The sequence below is a fragment of the Condylura cristata genome, unplaced genomic scaffold (assembly GCF_000260355.1).
Source record: "Condylura cristata isolate star-nosed mole 26May11 unplaced genomic scaffold, ConCri1.0 scaffold00012, whole genome shotgun sequence".
Taxonomy (NCBI): domain Eukaryota; kingdom Metazoa; phylum Chordata; class Mammalia; order Eulipotyphla; family Talpidae; genus Condylura; species Condylura cristata.
In genome coordinates this window covers 11553080-11573726 of record NW_004567113.1, presented here as the reverse complement: position 1 = coordinate 11573726, position 20647 = coordinate 11553080, and the positions used below count along the sequence as shown (strand labels likewise).

Here is a 20647-nt window from a genome sequence, read left to right as displayed (position 1 = left end):
ACTAAGAGATAAATCTTCCTATTAATTAGAATATATTGATGTATATTTTACTTCTAAGAATTATTCAGAGCTATGTTATACTAAGCATATTGCAGATGACTTCCTAAAATAAACAGCTCACTTCTTAGACAGTATAAGGTTATGGGTATTCATGCAGTCTTCACCCTGGGAAAGTAATATACTGTTAAAAATGCAACTAACTTTTCACACAGCCCTAACATTCACTGCTTTATTTACATAAAGAAATGTTTTAGAAAAATAAATCATGATTGAATCAGGCAATCCAAAAATTGGTATTATAAAAAAAGGACCACATACTATTTGTTATTCTGAAATGAACACTGTTTGCTTCTTTGACATAAATAATTCTTAGTCAAGGAATCTAACACTCTTTATTCATTCATGAATATTTATTTGTCTCCTTTAAATGCCAGGCAATGTTTGGAATCAAAGGCAAATAAAGTAAATGATTCCTGAGTTTATAGAGTTTACATTTTAGTACCAGCGACACACATTAAAAAAGTTTTTAAAAATGTTAGATAGTAATGTACTGTACAGAAGATAAAGAGGATAACTGAAAGGAAATGTGTGGAATAAGGAGACTGTCAGAAAAGGTCTCTTTGAGGATAACACTAAAGCTGAAGAATGATACTGAATTTTAAAAAAAGTCACAATTCACTATGCCAAGGTTCTTGGCAGGCAGCAAAGCTGTGCTGAAACTTCAAAGTCGACATGAGACTGAAGGAGATGAGGAATTCAAAGGCTGGAAAGGCTGGAATGTTCTGATGAGAGGAAAATGGTGAAAGATAAAGTTGGAGAGGACAAAAACTAAAACACGAAGCTGTCATTTAAAATAATTCCAAATGTGTAAGGTCATAAAGAAAAGAGATGACTTTTTCTGATTGACTTCAACAGTTAAATTTCAAAGAATCAACACGTATTCACCACTTCCACAAATAATGAAAAATACATAATGGCTCAACAATGTAGTTACGTGTGTGCCACAGAGGATGGAGCAGGAAGCTTGCTGGGAGTCAGGAGTTTGGATTCTCCTCATACCAAGGAACTAGTGGTCATATTGTTCTAGTTTTTAGTTTCATTATCTACAAACAGAGAAAACCGAGCAAGAGAACTTCTAGGTAATGCATTCAATTCAGAGGTGATGAGACTATAATAGAAATGTGACATTCATAACACAAGAAAAAACAAAGTATTGAGCATCAAAAATTCTTTGTAGTAAGCTTAATAAAAATAGCAGTAATTATAAAATGAGCACTTCCAATATGCCTAGCACGATTCCAGCACTGGGCATGTGACAACATGTACATCTCTTTAGAACCCATACGATATCTCCATTTTACATGTAAGGAAATTAAGCAGTAGAAAAGCTAAACAATTTAAGCCAGGAATGGTGGAGACAAAATTTAAACCAGATCTGATACTTAGCTGTGTTCTTAATCACTCAGTACTATATTGTCACAGCTGAATTGTGCATGTATCTTAACAGGTGAAAAACACAGACTGACTTATTTTTAGAATCATTTTTAATACATCCCTAAATATATATCAGAACACTTCCTGGCACCCCTCAAGTAAATAATTTTTGGTAATACATGAAGAAAACAAATTAATATTATCTAGTGGCATGAAAAAGTAGAAGTTCAACACATATTTGTGGTTGAATAGAGCTAATCAGTAAGGATTAATTTAAATGTGACTAATAAAAGAGAAATTTTAGTTTTCTAAAATGCTATCTTTGGGTGTTAAAATATATGTGATAGATAAAATTAAGTAATGAGCACTATTAGCTCTTGAATAATTTGCTGATACATATCACAGACTTTCAGAATGAACAAGGAAGGTGTAATTGCACTCTTTCACAAGGTAATTAAGATTTCTTATCAGAATCATATAGTTTACGTGTCTAAGAAGAACCAACAACTTTGGGGAAAGATATACATGCCTCAGAATGCCTAACCCAGTTCCTTTTTTTCTCTAAAGATTTATTTTTTTATTAATTTATGCATACAAGAAGTGGAGTATAGACCAAATGTCCAGGAGGTGGGTGAGAAGATTCACCAGAGACAGAGTGGGGCATAGAATAGGCAGACCTATGGAAATACACTGCTGAAGTGTGCTTTGTCAGTGCTGAAGTGTGCTTTGTCAGTAGGCCTGTTCTGCTCCCCATTCTGCCCCATTCAATCCTCTCACTGCCGCTGCACCTCTTATGCATAAATAAATAAAAATCTTTAAAAAAAAAAAAACAAAGAAAGAAATGCACTGCTGAGGGGAGCACTGGAGAGACAGGAGAAGTCTGCTGTGCTATGTGGGTCAGCTACCTGGCCCGGATGGAACTCAAGCAACAGTGGCTGGCAATACCAGGGAGGCCTGGAATTCCTTTGTTGCAAAGACCTATTACATGTCTTCAACATCAACTGTATTGTGTGTGCGTGTGTGTATGTGTGTGTATGTATAATTCATTCGTCTGATTCCTGATTTCTCATTTGCTTCTGAATTGTGTATTCTTCCTTTAAATCTAACAAGTTAAAACATAAAGTCACCAGTAAGGGATAAAAAGATAGTCCATTCACTTTCGGTGTTTCTTTACTGTAAATAGGAAATAAGATGAAAAACAGGGGCGTCTCTAAAATAAGATCTAGGTTATAAAGGTCATATTTTAAAATACATAATGAAAGATGATAACATATACCAAGGTAATTATGTGGCAGTTAATTTTTAGATGACTAAAATGTTATTCAGTTTTTTAAAAAGTTTAAATCAATTATTTTCCCTGTAAGCTTTTGTTCTTGAGACTATAGGTTAATTATTTTTAAGACTGCTGGGTAAAATACTAGTCAGCTCTTCTCAGACTCCACCATAATCTCTCAGTCTGTGAGAACTGGTGAGAGGCTTAAGAACAGCAGTCTCCTTGCAGGACTGTGATGAAGACCACAGGAGGCAGTTGAAGAATCCAGCAGGAAACCTGGCCCAGAAAAATGACTCCACACATGTCATTTCTCAACTTGTGTCTCTTAAAGGCAAAGCCCACACACTGAAATAATACCACTGAGCACACATTAAAAACTATTCTGTAGATAAAAGCCCAAGTCTGAGCGTTAAATGGTTTTTTACCACTTACCAAGCAAAGTAGCAAAAATCAACACTATAATTCGTTTTTGGCAATCATGGTAAGAACTCCATATTGGGATATTTATATTCTCAAAGCTCTTTCTTGCTAGTGGAGAATGCTCAAATATATAGTCGAAGATTAAATAATATGGCTACATATTTAAAAATTCAATGGATATGATGTCTTATGTAAGAAAAATTTTAGTTTGTTAATGATAATTCAATGTATATAATTTATATATTTTTAATTGTTTACTATAGTAAAAAAAAGTGCTAACTTTTCATCAGAACTAACTGAACCTTTCTGATATTTAAATCACTTGTACTAGATGTTTAAGGTAATATGTTACATATCTATATCTATCAGACAGTTAAAAATTTTTGACATAAAAATGTAATAGATTTATGACAATGTAGAACTCAACAGATCTCAGTCAAATTTTGTAAGCAGAGAGAATATCCACTAAAGCATCTCAAATCTACCTTTCAAAAAATATTTATACACTTCTTCTTGTCAGATACTTATTTGAATTAACAGGAAAGACTAATGATGAAGTACTAGAATATACAAGTAGAATGTTACTTATTAATATATCTTAACAGTTGGGAATAATTGCTATAACTACTCTGAACATAATCATCACCTGTCAATACATTAATCTAAGAGAAGAAAATTATTTCAAACTACATAGTAGCTAGTAGTAGTAGCCACACAAAATTGAGTAAATTGAGTAAAACAAAAATAAAGATTAAAAATAAAGCTCAGGCCCTCCCTGGTGGCGCAGCAGGTTAAAGCACAGCACTGAGAAACTAAAGCCACTTCCGCATGAGTTCAATTCCCGCCTGCCCCGGAGGAGATCCACATGGCGTGGCAGACCTCTCCTGACCCGCCCGCTGCTCCCCTCAGCAGTGTCCTTTGTAGATCTGCCTGTTCTGCTCCCCACTCTGTCTCTGGTGAAGCCTCTCGCCGCCCCTGCACCTCTGGCCTGTACCCCAGTTCTGTATGCATAAATAAATAAATCTTTAAAAAAAAAATAAAGCTCACCTTCTGTACAGCAAAAGAGACATTACAAAAAACAAATGACAGCCCACTAATTGGGAAAACATTTTCTCACACAAAAGTAGTGATAAAGGACTGATCACAAAAATATATGGAGAACTGATGAAACTCAACAAAAATAAACAACCCCATCAAAAAAATGGACTGAAGAGCTAAAAAGACACTTCTCCAAAGAGGAAATGTGGATGGACAACAAGCATATGAAAAAATGTTCAACATCACTCGTAATAAGGGAGATGCAAATTAAAGCCACAATAAGATACCACCTCACCCCAGTGAGAATGGCACATCTTCAAACAACTAGCAACAACAAATGTTGGCAAGGATGTGGAGAAAAAGGAACTCTCCTGCACTGCTGGTGGGAATGCAAACTAGTACAACCACTATGGAAAACTGTTTGGAGGTTCCTCAAACTGCTAAACATGGAGCTTCCCTACGACCCAGCAATCCCACTCCTAGGTATCTACCCAAAAGACACACAGACACTGATTGAAAAAGATACCTGCACGCCCATGTTTATTGCTGCTTTATTTACAACTGGAAAAACATGGAAGCAGCCCAAATGCTCAAAAGTAGATGACTAGATTAAAAAGATGTGGTACATATATTACTCAGCAACCAAAAAAAGAAACACATGACTTTTGCAGCAACTTGGATGGAGCTGGAAAAGATCATGCTTAGTGAGATAAGCCAGATAGAGAAAGAAATATACCGGATGGTTTCACTCATAGCAGGAGTATAATGGACCAGGCGAGAAAGTAACAAGAATTATGAACATCCATATACCAGAGACATTTTGTGGGGGTGGAGTGGGGAATGGGATCAAAAACGGGGGGGTGGGGAGGGAAGTGCACAGGATTATGGTGATGGCACACGGGTGACTCGGTGATGGGAAACCCGCGGGGATTACAATTGAGATGGAAAATAAAATGTGCAAAATGATGTGAAAATAAACTTATAAAATAAAAATACACAAAAATAAAATAAATAAATAAAGGTCACTTCTCAGAGTTGGTTTCGATTATAAAAAAATTAATGTCCCCTCAACAGGGCTTCCAAATAATGGCTTTTTCATAATCAACTGTCCAATTTTCAAAAACAGTTTTTAACCTTTCCCTATTTCCCTTCACGTTTCTACTATCATCTCCTCCCTCCATCATTTTCAGTCACCTATTTCACAGATTAAAAAAAAGAACTCTAAATACTATTATTTCCATCCTCTATTCCTATTTCTCTCTCCCCAATCTCATGTGTGATGTTTATTAGTCTCTTTTATTATGTTCCTGCCTTCTGCTCCTGCCCTCTTCCTTACTTATAGCCCTGCAGAATCTCAACCCTAAAACTATTATGTATCTATCACTCTACTATTACACATACTGCCAAGTGTGTGTAAAAGAAAAATCACATACCTGCCTGGATAAGATCCAGTATAAATCTATTATTTCTGAACCCTCTCTGTGCTCCCAATCCTCTTTAATTCTTTTATTTTAGTTCATGCACTTTAATTAATATCCAACCATCATGAATTCCATCCTTAAGTTCCATATTCAACCTACTACAAGCCATATCCTTCTATTATTAATTATACGAAACAGAAGTCATCGAGCAAGACCTTATTAAACTTCCACTACCTTAACTACCAATCTATATTGATAATCAACAACTTATGTTTTTCCACTGGATGAGGTGTCTTTCTGGATGAGGTTCACCAACCCACCTGTAATTTGAGTTCATGCTTTTCTCCCTTAATTATATTTGCTCTTAAAAATTCCTGAATTTTCCCTTTTCCTTCTTTTTCATGCCTTTAAAAATGCTTTTAAAAACCTTTAAAAACAAGGACCCTCCTTGTTTGCACAACAGGTTTTATAAAGAGCAGCTATCCACAGCCACTGCAGCATGAGTTTGATCACTAGTCAGGGAGGTGACCCAAATGGCACAGCAGACCTCTCATATTCCACTCACTGCTCCCCAGTTCTTGTATGCATAAATAAATAAATCTTTTTTAAAAAAAAAAAACCTTCAAAAACAAAGCAAAATACTAGAAACAGAAGGACAATACTCTTCTTACCGCCCAGTTCAGCTCCATAAATATTTCATTCTCTTCCAGTTTCTAAAGTCAAATACATATTTACTATCCCTTCTTATCTCCCATTCACGCCTCAATTCACAGTTTCTTTTCCACTATCCTATTAAGTGCCATACTGGGCAAATTTTGTAAACATTTTTACTCCTCCGCTTACTAGGTCTCTATTGTATGAAACACGTTGATTAACCTCCCTCTCCTTCAACTTTTCTCTAGAGTCTTACAATTTCCAGATTCTTTTTGGACTGCCATTAACCAACTCCTGTCCTGTATACTTTCCAGGTTCCCCTGCTATTACTGAATATTTATATTTTTGCTAGTTCCTCCTTAGTCACTGTTTTTCTTACTTGGCATTATAAGGCAAGACAATCTCTTGTTCTCTTCCAGGACTATCACTATCAAATTTCTGCCAATGAATTCCCAAAATATGTATCCTGTCAATAGCCTGACCAAAATTTCTAACTGTCTATTAAGTACTTCCAACTGGGAAATACACATAGATTGCAGACGACTTCAGCCAAATCTGATTATCCCTTAACCCTATTTACTTCTCAGGTGCTGGAGAAGACATCCACACATTTTCCCAAATTAGAAGCTAGCCTTGTCTTGGCCCCTTCTACTTACTCGTCTAAAATTCTTCATTGGCTTTGCATTCCTCTAGGAAGAAGTATTGGCTTTTACTATGGCATATAAATATATCACGGTGGTTCTCCAATCAATCTTCACAGTCTAATTTTTGGTATCTCTGACATAACATTAACTTTTTGAACTACTTAAAACTGCTGGTGCTTTGTGACCTTTCCTCTTGACTCATGTTTAACTTCTTACTCTAATTACCAATTTGGTTAATTTAGCCAGGTTAATTCCAACTTGGCTAATGCTAATCTTTTAAAAAGCTGAAGAATTACATCACATTTTTGAGTGAGTTGTTTTTCCCTGATTCACATATACCTAACTAACTCTTCAGGAGTATGATCTAGTGTCCTGATATATTTCTTTGTTATGATATTATCTGACTATAAGTTTAATCCCCAAAAGAATATATTTCTTTTGTCCAGTATTCTTTAGTTTCACAAAATTAGACTATATACTATCTCAGAAATGCTAATGCGTAGTAACCTGCATAGCGTAATGCATATTTGTTTGAAACAAGTGAACTGAATGAATCAATACACACACAACAGCAGAATAAATGAAGGGGCAAGTAAACAAGCATGAAACACACAGGGTCTACCTTGCTTCTCTGCTGTCAAATTAGCATTGAGTGAGGTTTGACTAATACAAAAACAGAATAGTTATTTCAGTATAAACAGTTTACAATCTTTGCTTTGTCTTATCTTTATTTATAATGAGGTAATAGTAACAATGGATATAACTTTCTGTGGGGAAAAAAACCTTTGTTATGTGCTTTAAATACACTATCATATTTAATCCTCACACCAAACCCCACAAGTAGATGTTCTTATTTTATAGGCTATAAACTGAAAGTAACTGTCTCTCCAGGATAAGAGACATCTAGAGGCTCTAATCACTAGTGAAACAACAGTGTTATAAGCACCAATCAAGGACAGGAAAACCTTAAGATGTGAAATGGAGGGTAAGAGAAAGTCTGCCTACTAGACATTAAATATCAGCCCTGTTCCTTAACTTCGCTTTAAAAATACTGTCAGCCTGATTTGCTCCAGGCAAGAAACTGGAAAAAGCCCTTCTAAGGACATCAACATATCCAACACTCAGTGGTCTCCCCATAAAAGAGTAAAATTATCCTACCACTGAAGAAGTCTCACCTCTATACACATACTTTTCAGTCAAGATCTCAATATCTCATTTTGAAGTATTAATGAATAAATATTACCAGACATCTAAAGACTACTCAAATTAACACTGAAAGTATTTTTTATTTGAAAAAAACTTTAATATTTTCCAGAGGCTGAGAGGAACTATTTTACATTTTTAGAGAACAAAAGAAGAAAAAATTCAAGGAAATTAAAAACATGATAGCACAAGTTTAATCTGTAAGAGTTACTATCTGATAGATGAGTTTCAGAAAAAGAAAACCAAAAGCCAAGAGGTAGACATTAAAAAAATATTTTAAAATATTTTTCTAGAATTGAAGGGCACATGTTTTTATTAAGAAGTTTCATCATGAAGTCTTAGCAAGATTTCCAAATAATGAAATAAAAAACAAGATCATTTTATACAGAAAAACTAACAGAGAAGAATACAGAAACCAAGTGTGTGTGGGGAAACAATCAGTCAAACTGAGGCAGGAAAAGGCATAGTCGGGGGGAGAAGAAAAGCTGGGGGAGAAGCAGAGACAAGGAATTTAGACACTCAAAGTGGGAAAAAAAGAAATAGGGCTGAATTAGGAAGAGAAGGGGAGACATAGCTAGAAGGAGAAAGTCAAGTCAAGGAAGAGAAAAATAAAGCAATAGAAAAGAATGAGTAAGAGGTGGGAGAAACAGATACAAGGAAAAACAAAATTTGAGACAGTTATGTCATGAAGAATGGGAAAATAATGTAGGGCTCATCTGTGAATACTAATGACAGTATGGTTGGTAGAGTGTAAACACTAAATGTTGTTTAAATGAATGATACAACTCACCGTAAGAACAGGATAAGGAAGAAGGTAGCAGGTCAGAGTGTGTGTCTTATGGAATGCAGAGGGGGTAAAGAAAGCTTATTCTCATACTCCTCACTGAGAGCTGAATTAGAACATAATAATCAAGAAACAGTGACAAAAGTAATACAACTATAAATCAGAGACACTCTGCAGGGGAGAGGGAGAGAGAAGCACCAAGATGAGGGAGGGAAGGGCACAAGGGGCTATGGTGATGGCAAATCAATGGGGACTACCTCTGAAAAAAGAAAACAACGTAAAAAAAACTGTAAAATACAATAAATAAAGCTGGCGGCTACAACTTTGCTGGAGAGCACTTGGGCACCCATAAACTAGTTTTAGATCAAGTACGTACACACTTTTCACAAAAGTTAAAAATCTGTTTATTTTTAAAATCCCTACCAACATTGCTGAAGATAATTGCTTTTTTTTTTTTTTAAAGATTTGATTTTTTTATTTATCCATACAGAACTGGGGTACAAGCCACAGGCTCAGGGGCAGTGAGAGGATTCATCAGGGAAGGGTGGGGAGCAAAACAGGCAGATCAATGAGGTACACTGCTGAGGGGAGCAACGGGTTGAGGCAGAAGAGGTCTGCTAGGCCATGTGGATCACCTCCAGGGCGGGGATCGAACTTGCAATGCTCACTTACAGTGCTGCCACCAGGGAGGGCCTGATAACTGCTTTTAATATTCAGTCACCTGCTTCTCATACTTCACCACTTAATTCAATACACTCACATACGCAGCCCAGAAAAGGGAACTCAGACATACATGATCTGAGCTGAGATCAAAAAAGATGAGCTAATCACCAGCTTCCCAGTTCCAGGGTATTACTGTGGAGACATGTTCCTTAAAAAATCTGTCAATCTATACTACTCTTCAAAGGATGGAGAAAGGGAGAAAAAAGCAATATGTTGAAGAGCGAAGCAACGAAAAAAGAAGAGTCAAAGAGCAGCAGTCATAATGGAACGAGTAATCTGTGTCCTTTGGCCTCTACTCATACTAGCTAACAAAAGGACAACCCCAGCATACTAGAGGGGGCTAAGCCTATATTGTCTCTTATCACCTACCAGGTACACAGTGTTAACCCTAATCTTCTAAACAAGGCTAACTAGATGTGCATTTCAGCAGAAATAGAAGCTCCCAGTGTGAACCACAACTTGAATAATCAAATCAACAAAGCACATTAAAACATTAACTCTATTTACACTGTCTGAGGCCTATAATTACTCCTGCAAATGTCTCAGAGGAAACCTGCCAAACTATAAAGCAAACTTGAATGATTCTTTAAAGCGCACAAAGCACTTGGGATGGTATCACTTAAGGCAACAGAAATAACACTGTAAAGTGGTCATTTACAACTAAACGCTCTTCCAACTATGCACCACTAGAGGAACATTTTACAAAATACGGTCTTCCTCTCAGCTGTTAGAGCTCAGTGAAGTTCCTTCTGATCATGTCTCATATCAAGTCACATTACATTATAGTGAATTGAAAGAGATGGAAACATCAAGTTTCTTGAAATCAAACTGTCATTTTTTCCTACCTGTGACTTACTGTAGCCTTCTCGACTAGTACAGTACAAGCCAGTCCTAAAAAGCATGGCAAGCTGAACTTACCCTGTTAAACACTGGCAGCATCATGTACAGCTTCTCTTCTTGTTCCTTCTGAGTCATGTGCCGGGGAGGGTGGCAGAGCTCCGTGAAGAGCCGGCGGAGGTGCATCAGCCCCAAAGCATTGTCTTGGGGGCTGCACTCCTCCTGCCGAGGCCGCCCCATGATCCTCTTCACCATGTTCATCTTGGTGGTTGGTGATAAACACTTCTAGTTCTGTAGAAAGATGTTCATAAACAAACAGTCAATATGCCATCATCTTCTCTAGGTCAAGCTTGCATCAAAGAGCTTACAAGAGGTCTAAATAATAGAAAATTCTGTCTACAGTTTTCTTTCTTCTTTAAACAATAAAGGCAGAGAGGCAAAGGTAAGTTTTAACAACTCTCCCTACATGACAAAGTATGAAACATGACACTCACTACTCCTACTAACTGTATGAAATGTAAGCTATTACCTGGCTAATCAACCGACATTTCCAGTTACATTAATAATAAATACCAAGTTTAACAAATAAAGGTATCTGGATGAGGCTTAATACCTAAGTATGTGTAAAAGGAGAAAATGGGAGGGGGGAATCCTATACTCACAAAATGTTAACTATGTAAGTCAACAGTACATCAATTTTAAAATTAAGAAAAAAAAATAAGTTGATCCTTACTCCAAAATGCCCAAAACAAGTAACAAAAACATAAAGCCATAAAGCCACAAGCTTTTCTATTTTTTTTTTACAATTCTATTTTTTTTTTTTAAGATTTATTTATTTGTGCATACAGAACTGGGGTACAGGCCAGAGGCTCAGGGGCAGTGAGAGTCTTCACCAGAGACAGAGTGGGGAACAGAACAGGCAGATCGACCAAGTACACTGCTGAGGGGAGCAGCGGGCGGGTCAGGAGAGGTCTGCCACACCATGTGGTCACCTCCGGGGCAGGCGGGAATCGAACTCATGCGGAAGCGGCTTTAGATTCTCAGTGCTGTGCTTTAACCGGCTGCGCCACCGGGGAGGGCCCAATTCTATTTTTTTTTAAGATTTATTTATTTATGCATACAGAACTGGAGTGCAAGCCAGAGGTGCAGGGGCGGTGAGAGGATTCACCAGAGGCAGAGTGGGGAGCAGAACAGACAGACTGACAAAGTACACTGCTGAGGGGAGCAGTGGACAGGTCAGGAGAGGTCTGCTGCACCATGTGGGTCACCCCCCAGGCAGAGGATCAAACTTGCACTGCACCAGCTGCAGCTACCTTCCGATGTTGTGTCCTAACCTGTTGCACCGCCAGAGAGGGCCCAGGATTTTTATTTTTAATTATAAAATAATGAAAGTTATATAAAGAAAATGACTTTTTCAAAGTATAGATTGGAATCGATAAGTCATGTTAACTCACTTAGTTAATGCATTTTATAAAAATGAAACAGAAGATACCTGAACACGTACAGTGAGAGCAATAAGTAATAATGATTTCATAAGTTTTTTTTTAGGTAAGAATGTATTTGTGTACTGAGTCAAAATGCAAAACATATCCCTGAGTAGAGCTGAAGATAAGAAATAAACCAAACACTGGGTTAGAAGAGATACTAGAATCAGTAAGACTAAATTTTCAGAAAGCATGACAGGCCCGTTTCAACCACTACTAACTGTGTCAGCAGGTAGCTAATTCAGACACAAAAGTAGGATATCTTACAAAGGGAACCAGGAAAGCTCAGGTGGCAGTATGGATATAGCTAAGATGGATAAAATGCAAACTGGGTAAAAAGCTTTTTGATTTTTAATCTGTCAAAATGCAAGAAAAACCTGCAGACATTTTTTTTTAAGATTTATTTATTATGCATACAAGATTCAGGACAGATGTGCAGGGGGGTGAGAGAATTCACCAGAGATAGAGCAGGAAGCAGAACAGGCAGATGTACTGAAATACACAGCTGAGGGGAGCAGTTGGCAGGTCAGGAGAGGTCTGCCACGCCATGTGGGTCACCTCCCTGGCTGGGGCTTGAATTCGAGCTGCAGTGGCTGAGGACAACGTCATAGCGCTGCACTTTAACCTGTTACGCCATCAAGGAGAGCCCATCTACAGACTAATTTTCAACTTCTCTGTATAACCACATTGCTAGTATGCTATTTCTTGAGAAGACTACCACTAACATCTGCTTACTGATTTTTAAAGATATAAGAACAAGCATCTTAAACATGCTTGTCCTTGAAAACTTTGAGTGAATTCTGTATCTGGCTGAGAGCAGGGCTTACGTGCATTATAGCTGGAGAGCAGCAGGAGGCCATGATGTGACTCAAAGGCAAGGGACAGCAAGACACTGCCAGAGCTCCCAATGGCTTGCCTGGGCTGAGTGGCCACTGTACAGAGAGCATTACACACTCTAAAGTATCCCATCGGTAGGAAGTGTGCGGCGACATGCAGGCACAAAGGGTTGAAGTGAACTTGTAAGTTACAAAATATTCCATTTCTAAGTTGCTAAATATATTTCAGTTCTGGAAAAAATATGTAAGTCTTCCAAATTGAAATATAATTAGATTCCAATAAACTTATTCAAATAGCTTACTATAATTCTGGAATCCCCAGAACAACAAAATAAAACAAATTATGAAACTTCTGTACATTAATGAACACTTTAGAGAATGCTTAGTTCTTGTCTTTATTTTTAGCCAGCAGCTAGAGTTCATAATGTAGTCTGTGGACAGGAACTGGGAGATTACTCTGTATCTGTACGGCTTTAAAGCAATTTCAGACCACAGCAATTGTTCCTCATTCCAATTTAAACAAGTAGGTCAAAGAGAGGATTGATGTTACTTTTAAGTGAAGTCCCCAGACAAGAATAACTTGCTCAGTGTCACAGTGAAAAGGAAAACATGGGCCTCAAAGTTCCTTGGTTGTTTCCTTACCCATATCAACGTGCCTATTTTCTTTTTTTGTCATTAAGAACTGATTATCTTTATACTAAATTTCAAGGTCCACCCAAATGTCAGTAGGATTCAGTCAGATAATCACATCTGTGGGATTGGACATCATTACTGATGTTCATTAGTATAAAGGTAGTCAAGCAGAGTTCAAGTTTAGCAACTCAGACAAATATCTTTTGTAATATCGGCAAATCTCTTTTCTGATCCTTTATTTTTCCCATTATCCCTGTGAAATAATAATTCTCACTACCCAGTATTATGATAATTTGATAATTACATGAGATAAACATATGACAATACTTTGTAAAGCCTAAGTGCCACAAAAATAAATACAGATCATAATGACAATAACAACAACAATAACAACAGCAACAAAAGAGGCTGAACTACTTCAGGACTCTCTTTATTCTCTAGATCCTATATATCACCTTGTCCCCACACTCTCCCTCCCTCTTAACCTCACAGCCCTCAGGGTTTTTGTGGTCTACTGATTTTTTTTAAAGCAGTTTACTTTATTCAATGTCTGCTATGTTTAAAAGGTCCAGTTTTTTTTTTATTGTTCTAACTTGCTTCACTGCATACAGTTCTCTCAAACACTCTCTATTTTATTGAAAATGTGACATATCTATTTTAAATGACAGAATTCTTAGAAACTGTGACGCTAGCATATTTCTCTAATTTAGCATCTAGTAACAATGAGAATCGAAAGAAATCATTTCTGTTTTCTTGGATGCTAATCAACTTTCAACTTAATAAAAAATATATATATAATTATGTAATGCCAAGCATTAAATAGATACATGCAGACTACTTTAAGATCGCTATTTAATTATTACTTAACCAGTAGTACTTCTCAATTACTCAAATAATCTCTGTAACAGAAAATCAGATTCCTCCTTTTCTAATTATTTACCAAGAAACACTTAAGCATATCAGATTGCTGAATCATTGCTTTGTCGGCACTTAAACGTTTATCTTTAAAGCATAGTTCAGTCCAAGAACTATGTTTCAAGTAGTCTGCACAGTGAAAGAATAGGAAATAGGTACTTTTCAGTCAAATCTATACAAACATGCCCATGTAAGAGAGGGCACTTCAGGGGAAATGCTCTAACCCCCTTGAATCTTTTCTTTTATCTGTAAAATCTCTCCTCACAGCATTTTGCAATGCATAAATGAAGTAACATCATTTGGTAAAATGCCAAGCACATTAGATCCATACAATAGTACTTCCAATCTTTTCTCCCTTTAGTTTGATCATGAAACACTTAACTCCTTTCCATTTACAATTTTTTATTTAAGCAAGTAAGGAACAGTAAGCTCCCACAGCTTTATTTTATTACAGATGATTAAAAAATTAAAGGAAAACATTTCTTAGTTGGATGACAATAGTTCTATAAAGCAATAGAGAAGAATTATGCAAACTGTAATGAGAGCAATGACAGGCTGATTATATTTTAGGTAATGTTATTAGGGGTTTTCCAAATATTTATAGAGATTACTGTGTATAACAACAAATTTTCTAATACAAATTCTATTTTGCTTCAGAAGAGAAAAGTGTTTGTACTGCCAACAGAGGGTTATTTAAATAGCAATGATATAATTACTGTGATGAACCCGGCAAGATTTCTTATTCTAATCTCTTGTGTTAATACTTGAAAAATCCCACACTCCCCACCCCCCACCAATCCTTTAAACAGTTTAAATTATAGAAGAATAAGTAGCCTGAATTTAAAAAAAAAAAAAATCTATTTGTTATTTACTAGTTACCTTTCAGTAGTTCAGCTAAAAGCTTAATACATCTTTTCTAAGTAACTTTTTCTTTCTTTTTTTTTTTTAACTGAGTAACATTTTAACTCCATGTAAGGGAAGACAGAAATAACTCACTTGGATGAGGAAAATCCCAGGTTTCCACCAAAGAATTATAAGTAATTTCTTTAGTTTTAAAATTTTACCTCCAACTTTCAAGGGGGGGGGGGGAGGAATTCCATTTTTATCTTTTATTACACATAGAAAAGGCTAAACTTAAGATTTTGAAGAGTAAATGCCTAATTCTGTTACATTCCCAAGAAACTCACCCAGCAATCTAATGTACCAGTTGAAAAAGAAATAGAGCTATGATCCTGAGTTAAAATTTAAGTTTCACCTGCTAAAGCATTAAGTTTTCACCTTTCAAGGACAATTACAATGAGATATTAAACATATCTTTGATATAAGATGAGCCATTTCACTGATATGGCAAAATAAATTCCGCCCCCTTGCCAACCATATCATTACATATACTAAACTGGACAATTTCTCAGTCTTCTCAGAATCTTTTCTGTGACCTCAATTTTTTTTTTCTCTTCATAGATAAGAGCTTATTCCAAAGCCAAAAGCAACTTGTTTCCTTTTAAGAACATTTCACTTAGACATGATTTCCAATTACAACTGGCCACTGCTGACATCTCCCTGGCATCGTTCTTAAGCACCTCCTCCTCTGGTACTCTTCATACTGTGTTTGGAGCCCTATAGGTACCCTTATCCTAATAGTGAAAGGGCAATTAATTATTTTTATGATTATATTTCGGACCATTATCTTATACCATGTATAACAATGGATTAAAGACTTATCTAGAGGGGGCCTCCCTAGTGATTTAAGGGTTAAATATCAGCCTATCACACCAAGGCCTGAGTTCAATCTCTAAGCAGACTTCTCTTGTTTTTCCCACTGCTCTCCTTAGCAGTGCATTTTAGGAAATCTGGCTCTTCTGTTCCCCTCTCTGTCTCTGGTGAATTCTGTCACCCCCACACCTCTGGGCTACACTGCTATTGTTCAATATATCAATCAATCAATCAATCAATCTTTAAAAAGAAACGAATTGACTACAGGACTTAAAGGATGGCTGATTTATTTGTTTGTTTGTTTGTTTTAAGCTCTTCAACATTGGACTTAGGTTTATCTAAAGGGAAGGAAATAAAAGCTAAATAAAAAAATGGAATCACATCAAACTAAACTGCTTCTACATAGCAAAAGAAACTAACCTACTGAATGGAAGAAAATATTTGCACCAAAATATACAAAAAACTCATACAGCATACAACAAAAAGACAAACAACCTAGTAAAAGTGGCGAAAGAATGTAAATAGTCATTACAACAAAAAAGACATACAGATGGCTGTTTCATTGCTTATCTTTAGGGATCTGTATATCAAAGCTACAATGACATTTCACCTCACAGTAGTTAGTTATTAAAAGAAACGAAGTGCTAACAAGGATGTGGAGGACCCTGGTAGACAATTGCTGGAATGTAATTTAGCACAGCCACTCTGGAAACAGTATGGAGCTTCCTCCAAAATGTAAACAGAGCTTCCTTATGAAGCAGCAATTCTACTTCCGAGTATCAATTCAAAAAATATGAAAATACTAATTCAAAAGGGTACATGTACCCCTATGTTCATTGAAACAATATTTACAATGGCCAAAACTACGGAAATAATCCAAATACTGCCCGTTGATTGATGAATAGATAAAGAAGATGTGGTAGTCTACTCAGCTATTTAAAAAGATAAATTCTTGTGATTTGCTACAATATGAAGGGATTAGGCTTCATGAAATAAGGAGAAAGACAAATGGCATATGATTTCACTTGTGAAATATAAAGAAACAAAAGAAGAAAACAACACAACAATATCCTTATATTCAACCAACAGACCAGTAGTTACAATATGGAGGATGGTTACAATGTAGTTTAACTGGATAGTGGTAGACTGATAACTAGACCTTTACTGAAGATCGTAGGGTGGTATATACAGTTGTCAAGGTATGAAAGTGTGCTCTTGAAACTCTATACTCTATATACAGAATTATAAATCAGTGCTTCTAGAATAAAAAAAAAAGTTTCCTCAAGAATTATATTATGGAATAAATAAAAGTTTGTAGATTGATCTGAGATTCTGGGTGTTCCCTGAAAGTATGGATGTATGTATGAATGGTACACATAACTAAAGCTTGTAAAATGTGTCATAAAGCAATGTTATTTCAATAAAATCTAAAAATTACATTTTAAAAGATTTATATAAAGACTTTGCAAGAGAAATTTGTAACATAATGTATTCGTGAATATCTAAGACTGACACATACTTCTTTCTACAAATAACTGACACATATTTCCATTCACTCTGTGATCATTTTCCAGTATGTTCAGTGGCTGGCACAGAGCCAGGGAGACTAACCTCAGGAATGAGACACAGTACATTATTAGTAGCTCTAAAGCTTTCAGGGTCACATCAAAACCTACTATCTAAGAAATTTCTCTTATTTTTAAAAAGTGTTAACCCTGAGCTCTCATTGTGTGATATAACTTTACCCTGCTGTTCTCACCCACAGAATCTGCTGTCCTCACTGTATTCACTTCTTTCTTGATTCCTCCAATTCTCCTGTTCTTCAGCAGAGAACAGGCCATAATTATTCTCACCAATAACATTCTCAGCTTTACATTCACTTTCTTTGCACTCCTGGTCTATACTGCACTCCAGTCTGTATACATGCCTGAATGAACAAACCACACAATTTCTCAATTTCTAATTTTGGGTTGCTGGGTACTGTGAAGAAAATCCTACTGTTTACAACATGCATTTCCAACTTTCTGAAATTATTATTTCTATAGATTAAAAAAAAACAAGAATATTAAAAGTTAACTGTCATCAAACAGCAAGATATTGGATGCAAATATAAATCTTATAATTAAAATTAAATTCTTCTTAAAAGGAAAAAAAAGACAAACATACCACAAAGTTAGAAGACAAACAGGTCACATGGAACTTTTATAACCAGCAATCTAATACCCAATAAGGGTAAACTGCAAACAAACTTCCAAAAAACACTAAAGTCCTGCATGCAATACAACACACATATGAATAGCTACTTAAAGTCACTGATAACCAGAAAATGCAAATAAAAACAAAGTACAACTGCTCATCAGTTTGGTAAAAAAAACAGTAGAATATAAAATACAAACAAAGTAAGAATAGGAAAAATGGGCCCTCCCTGGTGGCGCAGCAGGTTAAAGCACTACACTGAGAAGCTAAAGCCACTTCCGCATGAGTTCGATTCCCGCCTGCCCCGGAGGTGACCACATGGCGTGGCAGACCTCTCCTGGCCTGCCCGCTGCTCCCCTCAGCAGTGTACTTCAAAGATCTGCCTGTTCTGTTCCCCACTCTGTCTCTGGTGAAGCCTCTCGCCACCCCTGAGCCTCTGGCCTGTACCCCAGTTCTGTATGTACAAATAAATAAATCTTTAAAAACAAAAGAATAGGAAAAATGGATATGTACTATCTTGTTGCTTATGGCATAAACAATCTCCTTTAAAGCAATCAGATAGTACTAGCACACTTACATTTTCAACTATCAAAACCTCTTCTAGATGCTATTCCATAGAAAAACTAGTATTACAAAGGTGCTTTACTGAATTATATTATTGTAATTGCTTATAATAGTGAAAAGTTAAGAATAGCCTAGTCTTTTAATAGATAAATTAGTAATTCAAGGTACATCTGTATTATGGAATAATATAATTTTTAAAAGCGAAGAGGGTGGAAAGCTAAATCTAAAATACCAGGAGTACAGTGCCTGGTATGCAAGAGCTTAAAAGTCATCATTCCCACCCTTATACAACGAACAGCTAAATAAATTGGAAATTAAGGATTTTTCTTGAACCCACTAGAAAACTATGCTTGTGTTCAGGGCAAACTAAGCACAGACATCGAGAGAGAAAGGTAAAGTAGAGTCACAGTTGAAATCTGCTTACCTGGAATAGAAGTCTCTGGAGTCATAAACTGGTAGGGACATTTAAATGGTATTTGTGATAAAATACTCTAAGTAGACTGTCCATTAGCACTCATGAGGGAAATACTCCTAAAACCTGAAATCTTAGGCTTCCTGGGGAGCCTAAGGAACCTCATCAAATTTTCACAAAAAGAGAGAGAGAGATGTCCTCCTGGCTCTATAAGAGAGAAGGGAAAAAATAAACATTGAGAACTGCCTGCAGAGCATTCTCCATAGCAAAGGCCTGCTCTCCAGGCTAGAGAACTCTAATTAGAGTTTGGCCTCATCAGAGGGAAGGACATTTTTCCTACTCTAACCCTCCCTTCTCATCCTGGGGATGGGAATATCAAAGGGAGTTACAGCCCAATGGACAGAGTTGTGAAAGTCACAGCCCAGAGTCACTGGCCCACTAAAATATTGAGATTTAATTTTAAGATTACAAGTTTCCCTCTTTTACACTTTACAACCATATCAACAGGACTTTAAGAAAGAATTCAAAGGAAATGCTAGAAATTAAAAGCACTTACAGATATAAAAATGGTTGAATGGCACAAAAAAAAAACTGGACATGGTCACAGAAACAATCAGTAAGACTGACAGAGCAGAAAACACTTTTAGAAGAAAGGAAGGAGCAGCAGTCTACCTGAACAATGGCTAAGAACACTGCAAAAAAAAAAAAAAAAGAAAAAAAAGAAACCAAACCCCAAATTTGAGAAGGTAGGAGAATAGCAAGCAAGAAACATACTTAAAAGACTATTTTTAGACATATCATACTCAAACTGAAAAAAAAAATCAAAGATAAGGAGAAAATTCTGTTTAAAAGGGTGGCACAGGGAAACCCTATATCTATAAAGGAACAGGCTATATATTATAGTGAACTTCTCAATAAATCCTATAAGCAAGATAATGTACAGGAATACTTACAGTGTTAGAAGAAATACCTACCCACCTACAGGTCTACAGCCCATGAAGATATCCTTTAAAGTGAAGGAAGAATAAGACTTTCTCAATCAAAAACTGAGGATGTTTATTATGAGATTAATCCCAAAAGAAATATTAAAAAGTCTTCAGGGAGAAGTAAAATCTATAAGTCAGGAAAACTGAAAACTGCATAACAAGAAAAGGATGTCAGAGAAGATATAATGAAGTTATCATAAAATCTTTTACTATTCTAAATAGATCCAAATTGTTTTGAATACCAGTAACTTAATGGATGATTACATTTGATGAATTAGTGACAAATGACAGTGTCAGGAGCAAGAACTGGCTCTTTAGTCTATGCCATAGGCTGATTAAGAGAAAAAAAATCCAAGAATGATACTTTGTCTAATTATCTCCTTAAAAAACAGTGGGGGGAGGCCCTCCCTGGTGGCGCAGCGGGTTAAAGCACAGCACTGAGAATCTGAAGCCACTTCCGCATGAGTTCGATTCCCG

At 36.3% G+C, this 20647-nt stretch overlaps 1 protein-coding gene across 1 annotated transcript in view; it reads right to left on the bottom strand.

Moving 5' to 3' along the window:
* The window catches only part of WDFY3 (WD repeat and FYVE domain containing 3), a 173107-nt gene extending 162415 nt beyond the window's left edge, over nt 1–10692 (bottom strand). The window contains exon 1 of the mRNA XM_004681148.2: nt 10513–10692. Coding sequence (XP_004681205.1) covers nt 10513–10692 — 180 coding nt within the window. The remainder of the gene's footprint in view (nt 1–10512) is intronic.
* Nucleotides 10693–20647: the final 9955 nt, after the last annotated feature.